The sequence below is a fragment of the Pelodiscus sinensis genome, chromosome 11 (genome assembly GCF_052426305.1).
Source record: "Pelodiscus sinensis isolate ZL-2025 chromosome 11, ASM5242630v1, whole genome shotgun sequence".
NCBI lineage: Eukaryota > Metazoa > Chordata > Testudines > Trionychidae > Pelodiscus > Pelodiscus sinensis.
Window position 1 is genome coordinate 52,378,589 of NC_143062.1, and position 15,547 is coordinate 52,394,135.

The window sequence follows — 15,547 nt, forward strand, 5'->3', positions numbered from 1 at the left end:
CTGGGGGAAACTGAGGCAGGGGGGACGCCAGGGCTGGGCAGAGCCGGCGCAGGCAGCACTCACCTGGGGCCCCGTCGTGCAGCAGGGCAGAGAGGCTGCAGAGCAGCTGGGCGCACCTCTCGGCCAGCGCCGGCAGGGGGGCCATGCGGAACGCCTCCAGGCACGCGTAGCGCTGCAGCTCCTCCCGGAGCCGTGCCGCCGCCGGGTCGCTGCCGCGCAGGGCCGGCAGCTCCAGCACCCGCGGCAGCAGAACCAGCTGGGGAGGGAGACGGGTGAGTGCGGCGCGCGGGCGGGGGGCACGGAGGGGGACGCAGGGTTGCGAGTGGGGACTTGATTCACCTTCTGCTGTCCTAGAGGATGTGCCTCAGTTTCCCTGGCAGCAATGGCTCATGGGTGATGGGGATTTGGGGTGCGGTGCCCTCGCCCTTTGTAGCCTGGCCATGGGAAGCAAGGCCGGAGGAGGGGCTGGGACCAGGCAGCTGGAAGGGACGCAAGGGGCTGGTTGGGGCCGGTGCTGCCCAGTCTGCGCCGTCGGGTCCCTGTCACCTCAGCCCCCCGTGCTCCCTGCCGCCTGGGAGTGGGTCTGGCTGCGGGGCTGGGGCCGGGCCCCCCCTCTGCACGCAAACCCTACCAAGCCCCAAGCCCACTGGGTCCCAGGACCGGCCATCCCTGGGGCACACAGGCCGCAGGCGGGGCCAACCGAGGCCTCCCAGGGTAACTGGCTGGGGCAGGGGGAGGGGCGGCAAGCTGCCCCCAGCACGGGTTGGGGGAGGCGGGTCTCTGTGTGCCGGGTGGGGGGGCGGGTCTCTGTGTGCCGGGTGGGGGGGGCGGGTCTCTCCGTGTGCCGGGTGGGGGAGGCGGGTCTCTCCGTGTGCCGGGTGGGGGGAGGCGGGTCTCTGTGTGCTGGGTGGGGGAGGCGGGTCTCTCCGTGTGCCGGGTGGCGGAGGCGGGTCTCTGTGTGCCGGGTGGGGGAGGCGGGTCTCTGTGTGCCGGGTGGGGGGAGGCGGGTCTCTCCGTGTGCCGGGTGGGGAGGCGGGTCTCTGTGTGCCGGGTGGGGGAGGCGGGTCTCTGTGTGCCGGGTGGGGGGAGGCGGGTCTCTGTGTGCCGGGTGGGGGAGGCGGGTCTCCGTGTGCCGGGTGGGGGAGGCGGGTCTCTGTGTGCCGGGTGGGGGGAGGCGGGTCTCTCCGTGTGCCAGGTGGGGGGAGGCGGGTCTCTCCGTGTGCCGGGTGGGGGAGGCGGGTCTCTCCGTGTGCCGGGTGGGGGAGGCGGGTCTCCGTGTGCCGGGTGGGGGGAGGCGGGTCTCCGTGTGCCGGGTGGGGGGAGGCGGGTCTCTCCGTGTGCCGGGTGGGGGAGGCGGGTCTCCGTGTGCCGGGTGGCGGAGGCGGGTCTCTCTGTGTGCCGGGTGGGGGAGGCGGGTCTCCGTGTGCCGGGTGGCGGAGGCGGGTCTCTCTGTGTGCCGGGTGGGGGGAGGCGGGTCTCTGTGTGCCGGGTGGGAGAGGCGGGTCTCTCCGTGTGCCGGGTGGGGGAGGCGGGTCTCTGTGTGCCGGGTGGGGGAGGCGGGTCTCTCCGTGTGCCGGGTGGGGGGAGGCGGGTCTCTCCGTGTGCCGGGTGGGGGGGGCGGGTCTCCGTGTGCCGGGTGGGGGGGGGGGTCTCTGTGTGCCGGGTGGGGGAGGCGGGTCTCCGTGTGCCGGGTGGGGGAGGCGGGTCTCTCTGTGTGCCGGGTGGGGGAGGCGGGTCTCTCTGTGTGCCGGGTGGGGGAGGCGGGTCTCCGTGTGCCGGGTGGGGGAGGCGGGTCTCTCCGTGTGCCGGGTGGGGGAGGCGGGTCTCTCTGTGTGCCGGGTGGGGGAGGCGGGTCTCTCCGTGTGCCGGGTGGGGGGAGGCGGGTCTCCGTGTGCCGGGTGGGGGAGGCGGGTCTCTCCGTGTGCCGGGTGGGGGGAGGCGGGTCTCCGTGTGCCGGGTGGGGGAGGCGGGTCTCTCCGTGTGCCGGGAGGGGGGAGGCGGGTCTCTCTGTGTGCCGGGTGGGGGAGGCGGGTCTCTCCGTGTGCCGGGTGGGGGGAGGCGGGTCTCCGTGTGCCGGGTGGGGGAGGCGGGTCTCTCCGTGTGCCGGGAGGGGGGAGGCGGGTCTCTCTGTGTGCCGGGTGGGGGAGGCGGGTCTCCGTGTGCCGGGTGGGGGGGGCGGGTCTCTCCGTGTGCCGGGTGGGGCAGGGCGGCCCCTGCGGAGCCAGAGCCTCGTGCCCCTGCAGGCGGCTGGCAGGGAGGTGACGGGCGACTGGGACACGGGGGAGGTGACGCTGGCCCATGCTAGTGGCCCCAGACCACATGGTGCCCAGCTGACCCTGAGGGGCAGAGACGGGACCCGTTCGAGGTGCCCGGAGCCCGGGTGCATCTGAGATGGGGGGGCTAAGGAGGGCCCCGAGGAAGTGGGGGTCACCGGCACCGGGGTGCTGATGGGCAGGACCTTGAGAATTGGCCAGAAGGACCCCACAGGGCTCTGGTTGCTCCCCGGAGCCAGAGCCACCGGACAAGAGGCCCCAGGGGCCCGGGATCAGCAGGGCTAGGACCTTGGACCCAGGCGGGGGGGGGGAGGTCCCTGTCCCTGCCCCGGCTCCTGAATTCCAGGCGGAGGTGCAGGCGGACCCCCCCTTGCAGAGACTGAGGGCCTGGGCGCAGCTCAGCCCTGGGGGCAGGCGGCCAGGGGAGGTTCCGGGGGGGGGATTCCTGTTCCGGGAATGGCCCCCCCGGAAAAGGGGGCTGTGGGGGGCGGGGGGCTGCAGAGGAGAGTACCCGCTCGGCTCAGCTCCTGCGCTTACCGAGTCGAGGAGGATGAAGGCGGCTGGGTGGCGCTGGGCCTCGCCCGCCCGCTGGAGCCGCATGGCCACCTCGTACCGGTTCCCGGGCTCGAAGCAGAAGGGCCGGGGCAGCAGGACGTACCTGGGGGCAATGACAGAGGTGCTGGGAGTCCAGCCCAATGTGGGTCAGGGCCTGGGGCGGCAGAGGGGCAGGGAGCCCGGGGCTAGGAGCAGGGGGAGCAGGGATCCCGGGGGAGCAGGGGGAGCAGGGAGCCCGGGGGAGCAGGGGGAGCAGGGATCCCGGGGCCGGGGGAGCAGGGAGCCCGGGGAGCAGGGAGCCCGGGGAGCAGAGGGAGCAGGGAGCCCGGGGGAGCAGGGGGAGCAGGGAGCCCGGGGCCGAGAGCAGGGAGCCCTGGGCCGGGAGCAGGGGGAGCAGGGGGAGCAGGGAGCCCGGGGCCGGGAAGCAGGGAGCCCGGGGCCGGGGGAGCAGGGAGCCCGGGGCCGGGGGAGCAGGGAGCCCGGGGGGGGGAGCAGGGAGCCCGGGGCCGGGGGAGCAGGGAGCCCGGGGGAGCAGGGGGAGCAGGGAGCCCGGGGCCGGAGGAGCAGGGGGAGCACGGAGCCCGGGGCTGGGAGCAGGGGCTCCGGGGCCGAGAGCAGGGAGCCCTGGGCCGGGAGCAGGGGGAGCAGGGGAAGCAGGGAGCCCGGGGCTGGGAGCAGGGGGAGCAGGGAGCCCGGGGCCGGGAGCAGGGAGCCCGGGGCCGGGAGCAGGGGGAGCAGGGAGCCCAGGGCCAGGAAGCAGGGAGCCCGGGGCCGGGAAGCAGAGAGCCTAGGGAGCAGGGAGCCCGGGGCCGGGAGCAGGGGGAGCAGGGAGCCCGGGGCCGGGGGAGCAGGGAGCCCGGGGGAGCAGGGGGAGCAGGGAGCCCGGGGGAGCAGGGGGAGCAGGGAGCCCGGGGGAGCAGGGAGCCCGGGGCCGGGAAGCAGGGGGAGCAGGGAGCCCGGGGCCGGGGAGCAGGGAGCCCAGGGAGCAGGGAGCCCGGGGCCGGGAGCAGGGGGAGCAGGGAGCCCGGGGCCGGGAGCAGGGAGCCCGGGGAACAGGGAGCCCGGGGCCGGGAGCAGGGGGAGCAGGGAGCCCGGGGCCGGGGAGCAGGGAGCCCGGGGAGCAGGGAGCCCGGGGCTGGGAGCAGGGGGAGCAGGGGAGCAGGGAGCCCGGGGCCGGGGAGCAGGGAGCCCGGGGCCAGGGAGCAGGGGGAGCAGGGAGCCCGGGAAGCAGGGAGCCCGGGGCCGGGAGCAGGGAGCCCGGGGCCGGGAGCAGGGGGAGCAGGGGAGCAGGGAGCCCGGGGCCGGGGAGCAGGGGGAGCAGGGAGCCCGGGGCCGGGGAGCAGGGAGCCCGGGGCCGGGGAGCAGGGAGCCCGGGGCCGGGGAGCAGGGAGCCCGGGGCCAGGAGCAGGGGGAGCAGGGAGCCTGGGGCCGGAGAGCAGGGAGCCCGGGGAGCAGGGAGCCCAGGGCCGGGAGCAGGGAGCCCGGGAGCAGGGGGAGCAGGGAGCCCGGGGCTGGGAGCAGGGGGAGCAGGGAGCCCTGGGCCGGGAGCAGGGAGCCCGGGGCCGGGAGCAGGGAGCCCGGGGCCGGGAGCAGGGGGAGCAGGGAGCAGGGAGCCCGGGGCCGGGGAGCAGGGAGCCCGGGGCCGGGAGCAGGGAGCCCGGGGCCGGGGAGCAGGGAGCCCGGGGCCTGTCATGTTGCTGAATTGGAGGGAAGCAGCCAAATCGCTGCTGCACCCCTAGGTGGGGGTGTTGGCCCCAGAAATTGGTGTGGGGGGAGCCATGTGGGGTGTTGAATGGGAGCTTGTTGTTTGTTGATCTTATGTACGCTATTTATGTGAGTGTATAATGTCTGTGTGTGTAGGTAGGAATCTGTAATCTGTGTGGAAGCTGAATATTTCTGTGAATGTGGTTAAGCATGGCTATGGACAGGCTGAGTAGCAAAGCCCTGTGGAACAATGACTCTCAATAGGCTATGGACACACCCAAAGAATGGGATTTGTCACCTGAGGGCAGCCAGCAGGAAACATAGAGATTGGCCTCTGACCAGGTGACTTGCTGCATGCAAGAAGAGGCCAGGAAGGAGTATAAAGAGGCCATGTGGTCGATGCCATTTTGTTCTCAGCTCAGCACTTCATCCCAGAGGCAGCACTGCAGGGATTGAAGAGCCCGGAAGACCTGTGAACCCATCCTGATCGTAGGATGTGCAATAAGGACTTTTAACCAGCAGCTGCAACACCTCTGCTAGAGCCTGCATCGAGGACTGGGAGATTCGGTGCATGTAACGTACTGTACTTTAATAACCTCACTCTCAGGCTTTTCTTTCTTGTAATAATAAACCTTTAGATGGTAGATTCTAAAGGATTGGCCCAGCGTGATTTGTGGTAAGGTCCAGAGGGTAAATTGACCAGGGATCTGTGGCTGGTTTCTTGGAACCGGACAGAACTTGTTCGGGGTAGGTGGGATTGGGTGCTAGGACCCCCCACCCGTGTATAGGCCCGGGGCCATCTGGGGCACGGATATTGCTGGGGTGTCGGAGGGGTTTTGCTCGGGAGGCTTCAGGCAGGCAGCTGAAGCGCTCTGTGAGACTGGTTTGTGGCCTGTTTGGAGAGGTCGCCAGTCAGGGGGACTGTAAAGAGCCCCGGATTTGAGCAATTCGCCCTGAGCGGACGCCCTAAGCTGTGCCCAGACACGGCCCGGTCCGTCACAGGGCCGGGGAGCAGGGAGCCCAGGGCCGGGGAGCAGGGGGAGCAGGGAGCCCGGGGCCGGGGAGCAGGGGGAGCAGGGAGCCCGGGGCCGGGGAGCAGGGGGAGCAGGGAGCCCGGGGCCAGGAGCAGGGGGAGCAGGGAGCCCGGGGCCGGGGAGCAGGGAGCCCAGGGCCGGGGAGCAGGGGGAGCAGGGAGCCCGGGGCCGGGGAGCAGGGGGAGCAGGGAGCCCGGGGCCGGGGAGCAGGGGGAGCAGGGAGCCCGGGGCGGGGAGCAGGGGGAGCAGGGAGCCCGGGGCCGGGGAGCAGGGAGCCCGGGGCCGGGGAGCAGGGAGCCCGGGGCCAGGAGCAGGGGGAGCAGGGAGCCCGGGGCCGGGGAGCAGGGGGAGCAGGGAGCCCGGGGCCAGGAGCAGGGGGAGCAGGGAGCCCGGGGCCGGGGAGCAGGGGGAGCAGGGAGCCCGGGGCCGGGGAGCAGGGGGAGCAGGGAGCCCGGGGCCGGGGAGCAGGGGGAGCAGGGAGCCCGGGGCCGGGGAGCAGGGAGCCCGGGGCCGGGGAGCAGGGGGAGCGGGGAGCCCGGGGCCGGGGAGCAGGGGGAGCAGGGAGCCCGGGGCGGGGAGCAGGGGGAGCGGGGAGCCCGGGGCCGGGGAGCAGGGGGAGCGGGGAGCCCGGGGCCGGGGAGCAGGGGGAGCGGGGAGCCCGGGGCCGGGCAGCAGGGGGAGCAGGGAGCCCGGGGCCGGGCAGCAGGGGGAGCAGGGAGCCCGGGGCCGGGGAGCAGGGGGAGCAGGGAGCCCGGGGCCGGGCAGCAGGGGGAGCAGGGAGCCCGGGGCCGGGCAGCAGGGGGAGCAGGGAGCCCGGGGCCGGGCAGCAGGGGGAGCAGGGAGCCCGGGGCCGGGCAGCAGGGGGGGGCAGGGGGAGCCCGGGGCCGGGAAGCAGGGGGAGCAGGGAGCCCGGGGCCGGGGAGCAGGGGGAGCAGGGAGCCCGGGGCCGGGGAGCAGGGGGAGCAGGGAGCCCGGGGCCGGGGAGCAGGGGGAGCAGGGAGCCCGGGGCCGGGGAGCAGGGGGAGCAGGGAGCCTGGGGCCGGGGAGCAGGGGGCCCGGGGCCGGGGGCAGGGGGAGCAGGGAGCCCGGGGCCAGGAGCAGGGGGAGCAGGGAGCCCGGGGCCGGGGAGCAGGGGGAGCAGGGAGCCCGGGGCCGGGGAGCAGGGGGAGCAGGGAGCCCGGGGCCGGGGAGCAGGGGGAGCAGGGAGCCCGGGGCCGGGCAGCAGGGAGCCCGGGGCCGGCCCCACATGCCGGGCTGGCTGCGCAGGGGCCTGGGGGCAGCGGCTGTGACGAGGCGGTCCCCCGCCACTGGCCCAAGCTGCCTGGCAGGGCGGAGGGGAGGGGCCGGGCTGGGGCCGCCCCAGGCTCTCACCTCTGGGTGTGCGGCAGGCTCTCCCTGTAGCGCTGCTCCGAGGGCAGCACGTTCCCGCAGCGCGGGCTCATGGGTAAGGCCTGGGCCCCGATGCTCACGATGGCCTCCCAGTCCTCTGTGGACTGCAGGGAGAGAGTTAGGGGCCCGGCTGGGCCCCCAGGGGCAGCCTAGCCCAGACGGGCTCCGCACTGCCAGGGGCCCACGTGGGCAACGGAGCTGAACGGAGACGGCCTCCGGGCTGGCACTCCCGGAGCTGGTCTAGTCCCCCCCTCCCCCTCCACCCTCCATCGGCTGGGGCTGCCAGGGCCTGCTTGGAAAGGGGACGTGACAGGTCCGGTCACATGTCCAGCCCTGCCTGGATCCCAAGATGCCAAGTCATTAGCCCCACGTGCCCAGCGGGAGCCCTCCCCTGCCCGCCCGCCCCACGTGCCCATCAAGAGCCCGGCCCCGCCCTCCCCCGCCCACCCCACGTGCCCGGCCCCGCCCTCCCCCGCCCGCTCCATGTGCCCATCAAGAGCCCGGACCCACCCACCCCACGTGCCCGGCCCCGCCCTCCCCCGCCCGCCCCACGTGCCCAGCGGGAGCCCGGCCCCGCCCTCCTCTGCCCACCCCACGTGCCCAGCGGGAGCCTGGCCCCGCCCTCCTCTGCCCACCCCACGTGCCCAGCGGGAGCCTGGCCCCGCCCTCCTCTGCCCACCCCACGTGCCCAGCGGGAGCCCGGCTCCACCCTTCCCCACCCGCCCCACGTGCCCAGCGGGAGCCCGGCCCCGCCCTCCTCTGCCCACCCCACGTGCCCAGCGGGAGCCCGGCCCCGCCCTCCTCTGCCCACCCCACGTGCCCAGCGGGAGCCCGGCCCCGCCCTCCTCTGCCCACCCCACGTGCCCAGCGGGAGCCCGGCCCCGCCCTCCCCCGCCCGCCCCACGTGCCCAGCGGGAGCCCGGCCCCACCCTCCCCCGCCCGCCCCACGTGCCCAGCGGGAGCCCGGCCCCGCCCTCCTCTGCCCACCCCACGTGCCCAGCGGGAGCCTGGCCCCGCCCTCCTCTGCCCACCCCACGTGCCCAGCGGGAGCCTGGCCCCGCCCTCCTCTGCCCACCCCACGTGCCCAGCGGGAGCCCGGCTCCACCCTTCCCCACCCGCCCCACGTGCCCAGCGGGAGCCCGGCCCCGCCCTCCTCTGCCCACCCCACGTGCCCAGCGGGAGCCCGGCCCCGCCCTCCTCTGCCCACCCCACGTGCCCAGCGGGAGCCCGGCCCCGCCCTCCTCTGCCCACCCCACGTGCCCAGCGGGAGCCCGGCCCCGCCCTCCTCTGCCCACCCCACGTGCCCAGCGGGAGCCCGGCCCCGCCCTCCTCTGCCCACCCCACGTGCCCAGCGGGAGCCCGGCCCCGCCCTCCTCTGCCCGCCCCACGTGCCCAGCGGGAGCCCGGCCCCGCCCGCCCTGCACCTCAGGCTGGTAGCGGATCAGGATGTGGTAGTCCATGGCGTAGGGGATGTTGTCGATGAGGAAGGAGAGGCCGGCCCCGTCCCGCACCCGCGCAAAGCCAGGCCCTGTCCAGGTGACCATGTGACCCGTGTGCTCCCGGGGCACCACTTCCACATCGGGCTGCGGGACAGAAACCGGGTCAGCCCTGCCCCCAGCCCAGCCCCCAGCCCCCAGCCCTGCCCCCAGCCCTGCCCTGCCCCCAGCCCAGCCCCCAGCCCCCAGCCCTGCCCCCAGCCCTGCCCTGCCCCCAGCCCTGCCCTGCCCCCAGCCCTGCCCCCAGCCCAGCCCCCAGCCCTGCCCCCAGCCCTGCCCCCAGCTCAGCCCTGCCCCCAGCCCAGCCCCCAGCTCAGCCCAGCCCCCAGCCCAGCCCCCAGCCCCCAGCCCTGCCCCCAGCCCTGCCCCCAGCCCTGCCCCCAGCCCCCAGCCCTGCCCCCAGCCCTGCCCTGCCCCCAGCCCTGCCCCCAGCCCAGCCCCCAGCCCTGCCCCCAGCTCAGCCCTGCCCCCAGCCCAGCCCCCAGTCCTGCCCCCAGCCCAGCCCCCAGCCCTGCCCTGCCCCCAGCCCAGCCCCCTGCCCTGCCCCCAGCTCAGCCCAGCCCCCAGCCCAGCCCCCAGCCCTGCCCCCAGCCCTGCCCCCAGCCCTGCCCCCAGCTCAGCCCAGCCCCCAGCTCAGCCCAGCCCCCAGCTCAGCCCCCAGCCCCCAGCCCAGCCCCCAGCCCTGCCCCCAGCTCAGCCCTGCCCCCAGCCCAGCCCCCAGCCCTGCCCCCAGCCCTGCCCCCTGCTCCTCTCCCGGCTCCCCTGCCCCCTGCCCTGCCGCCTGACACGACCCTTAGCCCCCTGGCGCTGGGCAGAGCAGGGCAGGCTGGGCGCTCGGCCGACCCTGGGGGAGCAGAGGGCCCTGCAGGGCTGTTTGAGACACACAGCGCAGCCCCATCCCCCCACCCTGGTGCCCGTGTCGCTGGCTCACCTTGGGCGGGGGCTGCCGGGCCCGGCGGGGCAGGGTGCGGTGCGGGCGCCCCTTCCGCAGCCCGCTGGAGTACTCGGGGCAGTCCGGGGGGGCCTCGGGGCGCAGCGCTCCCTGCAACAGCCAGGGTCAGCCACCAGGCCACAGGGCAAGGGGGCAGCTGGGGGCCCTAGGGGACAGGAGGCTGCCAACGGGGCTCAATTTAGCCCTGGCAGAACAGCTGACTGCAGCAGGCTGTGGGGACCCCACATGCTGCCCCCTGGAGCCCCACCTGCTGCCCCCATCTTGGCCCAGGAACCCCACCTGCAGCCCCCCGCATCACTGGGACCCCACCTGCTGTCCCACTCGACCCCCAGCCACTGCCCCAGTCTGAGCCCCGGGCCCCACCTGCAGCCCCCCACATCACTGGGACCCCACCTGCTGTCCCACTCGACCCCCAGCCGCTGCCCCCGTCTCAGCCCCAGGCCCCACCTGCAGCCCCCCACATCACTGGGACCCCACCTGCTGTCCCACTCGACCCCCAGCCACTGCCCCTGTCTCAGCCCCAGGCCCCACCTGCAGCCCCCCGCATCACTGGGACCCCACCTGCTGTCCCACTCGACCCCCAGCCGCTGCCCCCGTCTCAGCCCCAGGGCTCCACCTGCAGCCCCCCACATCACTGGGACCCCACCTGCTGTCCCACTCGACCCCCAGCCGCTGCCCCCGTCTCAGCCCCAGGGCTCCACCTGCAGCCCCCCACATCACTGGGACCCCACCTGCTGTCCCACTCGACCCCCAGCCGCTGCCCCTGTCTCGGCCCTGGGCCCCCACCTGCAGCCCCCCACATCACTGGGACCCCACCTGCTGTCCCACTCGACCCCCAGCCACTGCCCCTGTCTCAGCCCCAGGCCCCACCTGCAGCCCCCCACATCACTGGGACCCCACCTGCTGTCCCACTCGACCCCCAGCAGCTGCCCCTGTCTCAGCCCCAGGCCCCCACCCATTACCACCTCAATCCCAAGCCCCCACCCACTGCCCCCCCAGCCCTGGGACCCCACCCGCTGCCCCCCTCGGCTCCCAGCCCGCCCACTATCCTCTCTTGGCCCTGAGACCCCACCTGCTGTCCCCCTTGGCTCCAGGACCCGCCCCCCCAGGCCCCTGGTGCCCGCGCTCACCGGCAGCGAGGGGTGGAGGGGCCCATGGGCCGTGGCCTGCTCTGCCTCGTAGCTGTAGTAGTCGAGGGGTGCGCAGAAGAAGCCGGGCTCCACCTGGTCGCACTGGCGCCCCATGAGGTGAGGCCGGCAGGGGCACAGTCCGTCCACCATGGAGCACCTGGGGGCAGCAGAGCACAGCCTGTTCTCCCGACCGGCTGTCCCCAGGCAGGGGCCGTGGGGCAGGGGGGCAGGGCGAGCCCTGGAGCCACCCCCCACAGCTCGTGTCGCACCCCACAGTGACAGTGGGAAGGGGAACCACTTCACAGAATGCGGGGCGTGCCTCAGTTTCCCTGTGTGCTGCGAGAGCCCAGGCAGTGGGAGAAGGGGGGTTGCGGCCGCCCCTCTGGATGACTGACAGAGTGGACCCACAAGAAGGAATCCCTCAGTGTGGGGGTCTCCTAGGGCTCCTATGGGGCCTGAGCACCCCCTAGCTACAGTGCCACCTTGCCCCTCCCGCCAGCTCTGGCATTGCCCCGCTTCACCCTGCCCACAGGGGGCGAGACCCGGGGACGGGCACCTGCAGGCCCACCCGTGAGGCTCTGTGCCCCCCGACACTCACGGTGCTGCCCGGGACCCTCCGCTCAGCCCAGCCCAGCCCAGCCCCTGGCGGGGCACGTGCCTACCTGTTGTTGTAGGCGCCCCCAAAGTCGCAGGCACAGGGCCGGCAGCCGGCCACGGCGCTGCTCAGGCCCCAGAACTCGGGCTGTGGAGTCAGAACCCAGGTGGGAGAGGGCAGCCGGGAAAGGAAAGGGAACTCGGGTCGTCACTGGGCTCACGGGGCAGGCAGAGCAGCGCTGCCCCGGGGCTGGGTGCCCTGGAGCCCGAGCCCAGCGCCCAGGCAAGGTGCCTCAGGCAGGCTGCCCCCTAGGCGGTGCCCGGCTCACCCCCCGGCCCTGCCGCCTGGGCGCTGGCTCCCCGGGCCCACAGACACCCCAGGAGGGCTACGCGGTGCCCGGCTGAGCCTCCTTCCAAAGAGCTCTGGGGGAAGATGGGACAGGTGGGGGATGGGCGGGGCAGAGGGAGCTCTCGGGGAAGCCGGGGCAGGCGGCGGGGGAGATGGAGCTCTCGGGGAAGCCGGGGCGGGCGGCGGGACGGGGGAGCTCTCGGGGAAGCCGGGGCGGGCGGCGGGGCAGATGGAGCTCTCGGGGAAGCCGGGGCGGGCGGCGGGGCAGGGGGAGCTCTCGGGGAAGCCGGGGCGGGCGGCGGGGCAGGGGGAGCTCTCGGGGAAGCCGGGGCGGGCGGCGGGGCAGGGGGAGCTCTCGGGGAAGCCGGGGCGGGCGGCGGGGCAGGGGGAGCTCTCGGGGAAGCCGGGGCGGGCGGCGGGGCAGGGGGAGCTCTCGGGGAAGCCGGGGCGGGCGGCGGGACGGGGGAGCTCTCGGGGAAGCCGGGGCGGGCGGCGGGGCAGGGGGAGCTCTCGGGGAAGCCGGGGCGGGCGGCGGGACGGGGGAGCTCTCGGGGAAGCCGGGGCGGGCGGCGGGACGGGGGAGCTCTCGGGGAAGCCGGGGCGGGCGGCGGGACGGGGGAGCTCTCGGGGAAGCCGGGGCGGGCGGCGGGACGGGGGAGCTCTCGGGGAAGCCGGGGCGGGCGGCGGGGCAGGGGGAGCTCTCGGGGAAGCCGGGGCGGGCGGCGGGGCAGGGGGAGCTCTCGGGGAAGCCGGGGCGGGCGGCGGGATGGGGGAGCTCTCGGGGAAGCCGGGGCGGGCGGCGGGGCAGGGGGAGCTCTCGGGGAAGCCGGGGCGGGCGGCGGGACGGGGGAGCTCTCGGGGAAGCCGGGGCGGGCGGCGGGGCAGGGGGAGCTCTCGGGGAAGCCGGGGCGGGCGGCGGGGCGGGGGAGCTCTCGGGGAAGCCGGGGCGGGCGGCGGGGCAGGGGGAGCTCTCGGGGAAGCCGGGGCGGGCGGCGGGACGGGGGAGCTCTCGGGGAAGCCGGGGCGGGCGGCGGGGCAGGGGGAGCTCTCGGGGAAGCCGGGGCGGGCGGCGGGGCAGGGGGAGCTCTCGGGGAAGCCGGGGCGGGCGGCGGGGCAGGGGGAGCTCTCGGGGAAGCCGGGGCGGGCGGCGGGACGGGGGAGCTCTCGGGGAAGCCGGGGCGGGCGGCGGGGCAGGGGGAGCTCTCGGGGAAGCCGGGGCGGGCGGCGGGGCAGGGGGAGCTCTCGGGGAAGGAGAGGAAGGAGGAAGAAGGCCGTGGTCCGGGGGCCGCCCCGCCCAGAGCAGTCCCACCCCCGTGCACGCGCGGCTGCTCTGTCCGGGCTCTCTCCAGAAGGGCTTTCGGAAGCTCTCCCAGAGCAGCGTCAGCCTTGCCGGGGGGGAGCTGACGCGCTCGGTGGGCGGCGGGTGCCCTTCAGCGGGACCCCAGGCTCGGGCTGCCGCCCTGGGGCGGGCAGGTGGCTGGTTTGACCCCCCGGCGGTGCCCCCCCGGTTCATCCCCACTCACCAGGCACTGGCTGCAGTGGCGGCCGCTGGCGAAGCGCTTGCAGTAACAGTCTCCGCTGACCTGGTCGCAGGGCGGGCTGCCCGCAACGATGCCCCGCGGGTCACACCTGCAGGCTGGGCGCACACATGGCTCACCCGCGGGGCCTGGCACAGGGTGCCCGTGGGGCCAGAGGACGCGGGAGGTGAGGGGCAGGGCTTTGGGGGGTTGCTTCGTGGTGCCGGGTGTATTTCCTACTGGCCTGTGCTGCCCTGTCATAACCCCGGGGGCGTGCCTCAGTTTCCCGGATGGCGGGGGTGGCTCTCACTGCCCCAGGCTGCCTTGTCAGCTGGCCAGGTGGGGAGATTCACTAGCCAACTCCTCTGGGGGGGGCGGCCTGCAGGCTGGGGGTGAGGGCTCTCACTGGCGGAGGGGGCAGGGGCTGGCTCTGGGCCCCTCTGCCCAGGCGGGGCTGCACCAGCGGCTGCTGGCGCTGTGACAAGTCGCGGAGCCAGTCACCTCCCTGCTGGCTGAGAGTCCCGTCCAGCCGCGGCGGGGGGCAGGCTGGGGGGCGCCCCACAGAGGGCCCAGGCCTCTGCATCGGGGCTGGGCCGGGGGTGGCGACCCCACCGGGACGCGGGTTCCCTCGTCCCCAGGGCTCTCACGCCCGCCCCCGCCGAGACTCACGCTGGCAGCCCTGCGGGTCGGCGCGGCTCAGCCCGAAGAAGGCCTCCTTGCAGCCGTCGCAGCGGGGGCCCCGCGCGTGCTCCTTGCAGCGGCACTGCCCGGCGATCAGGCCCAGCGCCGGGTCCGTGTGGCTGTCGCACACCCCGCCGTCCAGGGAGCCCGCCGGGTCGCAGTCGCAGGCTGCAGCCGAGGGAGGAGGCTCAGTGCCCCGCCGGGGTGCCCACAGCAGGGGGCACTGCCCAGCCGAGGGGGAGAAGCCAGGGAGCGCGGGCCTGGGGCAGCGGGGGGGCTGCCCGGCAGGGGGCTGGGGCCTGGCGTGAGCCCCCGTGCGGCGCTGCAGCGGGGGACAGGCACTGCCCAGCCCACGCCAGCCCTGTGCCGGGAGCGCCACGGGCAGTAAGGCAGGGGACCGGACACGGGGAGCCCACGCCAGCCCTGTGCCGGGAGCGCCACGGGCAGTAAGGCAGGGGACCGGACACGGGGAGCCCACGCCAGCCCTGTGCCGGGAGCGCCACGGGCAGTAAGGCAGGGGACCGGACACGGGGAGCCCACGCCAGCCCTGTGCCGGGAGCGCCACGGGCAGTAAGGCAGGGGACCGGACACGGGGAGCCCACGCCAGCCCTGTGCCGGGAGCGCCACGGGCAGTAAGGCAGGGGACCGGACACGGGGAGCCCACGCCAGCCCTGTGCCGGGAGCGCCACGGGCAGTAAGGCAGGGGACCGGACACGGGGAGCCCACGCCGTGGCGGCCAGAGCAAAGGGACCAAGCCAGGGCAGCGCCAGGGGCACGGGGATCCCGGGGGCCCGGCCCTGAGACGGGGCGAGGCTGGAAGGAGGCCGGGGGGCTGGGGGCTGGCTAGCGGGGCTGGAGCCGGGCACCGGCCGGCACGGCAGAGGGGGTGGTGCCTGGCTCCGGGTGCAAGCGGGCCATGACCTCAGCCTGGCCCACCCCGCCTGCTCTGGCCCCCGCACCGGGCCGAGCCACGTGCCCCACGCTGGGAGCAGCCTAAGCCCAGAGCCTGCTGGCCCCTGCCCGCCGGGCTGGCACTCACGGACGCAGGCGGCGCGGGCCCGCAGGTCGGCCAGCGGGTCCCGGTAGTAGAAGGGCTTGCAGAGCTGGCAGCTGCGGCCCATGGTGTTGTGCTGGCAGTCGTCGCACACGCCCCCGCTGGCGTTGCCCGTGGCCAGGTACACGGCCATGTCGAAGTGGCACCGGCCCGAGTGCTGGTTACAGTCGCACTCTGCCGACAGACGGTCCGGTAACGGCGGCCCGGCACGCCCCCGGCACGCCCCCCTAACCCCTGACCTCCCCAGGCGCGCCCACTCCGCCCCCACCCCCGGCACACACACCCCGCCCCCGGCAGGCCCCCCGGCCCCGGCCCTGGCACACCCGCCCCAGGCAAGCCCGCCCCGCCCACGCTTGCCCCGGGCATGTCCCCTGCCCTCCCCAGGCGCGCCCGCCCCCGTCCCTGGCACACCCGCCCCCATGCTCTGTGCCATCCTGGACACACCCGCCCCCGCACATACCTGGGCACTACCCCCGCAGCACCTGCTTGACCGGCTCACGGCAGCCTGGGTGCAGGGACGCGGCGCGGGGGACGTGGCGGGGCAGGCAGCTCTCACCTCGGCAGGCGTGCGGGGCGGCGCCGGTGGCAGGGCGCCAGGGCTGGTCCTGGTAGAAGTCCTGGCATTGCTCGCAGTTCAGGCCCGTGGTGTGATGCTGGCACACGCAGCGGCTGTGGATCTGGGGAGGGGAGGACCGAGCCGGGGGCAGCTGTAGCGGTGCCTGGCCCAGACTGCTTAGGGCAGGGCAACAGGCTGGGGCCCAGGCAAGCTAGGGCTGCCCCCATCTACTCCCCAGGAATCCAGGGCCCAGCAGCTGGCGG

The 15,547-nt window shown here is 75.5% G+C and overlaps 1 protein-coding gene across 3 annotated transcripts in view; it reads right to left on the minus strand.

Annotated features, from left to right (window-relative positions):
- LOC149523829 (laminin subunit beta-2-like) overlaps positions 1-15,547 on the minus strand; it is a 57,504-nt gene that overhangs the window by 27,815 nt on the left and 14,142 nt on the right. For 2 of the 3 annotated variants that reach the window (XM_089781300.1, XM_089781298.1), the window contains exons 9-19: positions 15,285-15,405; positions 14,714-14,902; positions 13,663-13,842; positions 13,000-13,112; positions 11,196-11,275; positions 10,534-10,690; positions 9,383-9,493; positions 8,380-8,538; positions 6,938-7,059; positions 2,811-2,931; positions 64-256 (exon numbers count right to left, since the gene is read on the minus strand). In XM_089781300.1, the coding sequence (XP_089637426.1) occupies positions 64-256; positions 2,811-2,931; positions 6,938-7,059; positions 8,380-8,538; positions 9,383-9,493; positions 10,534-10,690; positions 11,196-11,275; positions 13,000-13,112; positions 13,663-13,842; positions 14,714-14,902; positions 15,285-15,405 (1,546 nt within the window). The remainder of the gene's footprint in view (positions 1-63; positions 257-2,810; positions 2,932-6,937; positions 7,060-8,379; positions 8,539-9,382; positions 9,494-10,533; positions 10,691-11,195; positions 11,276-12,999; positions 13,113-13,662; positions 13,843-14,713; positions 14,903-15,284; positions 15,406-15,547) is intronic. The other variant, XM_089781299.1, reaches the window with a different exon arrangement.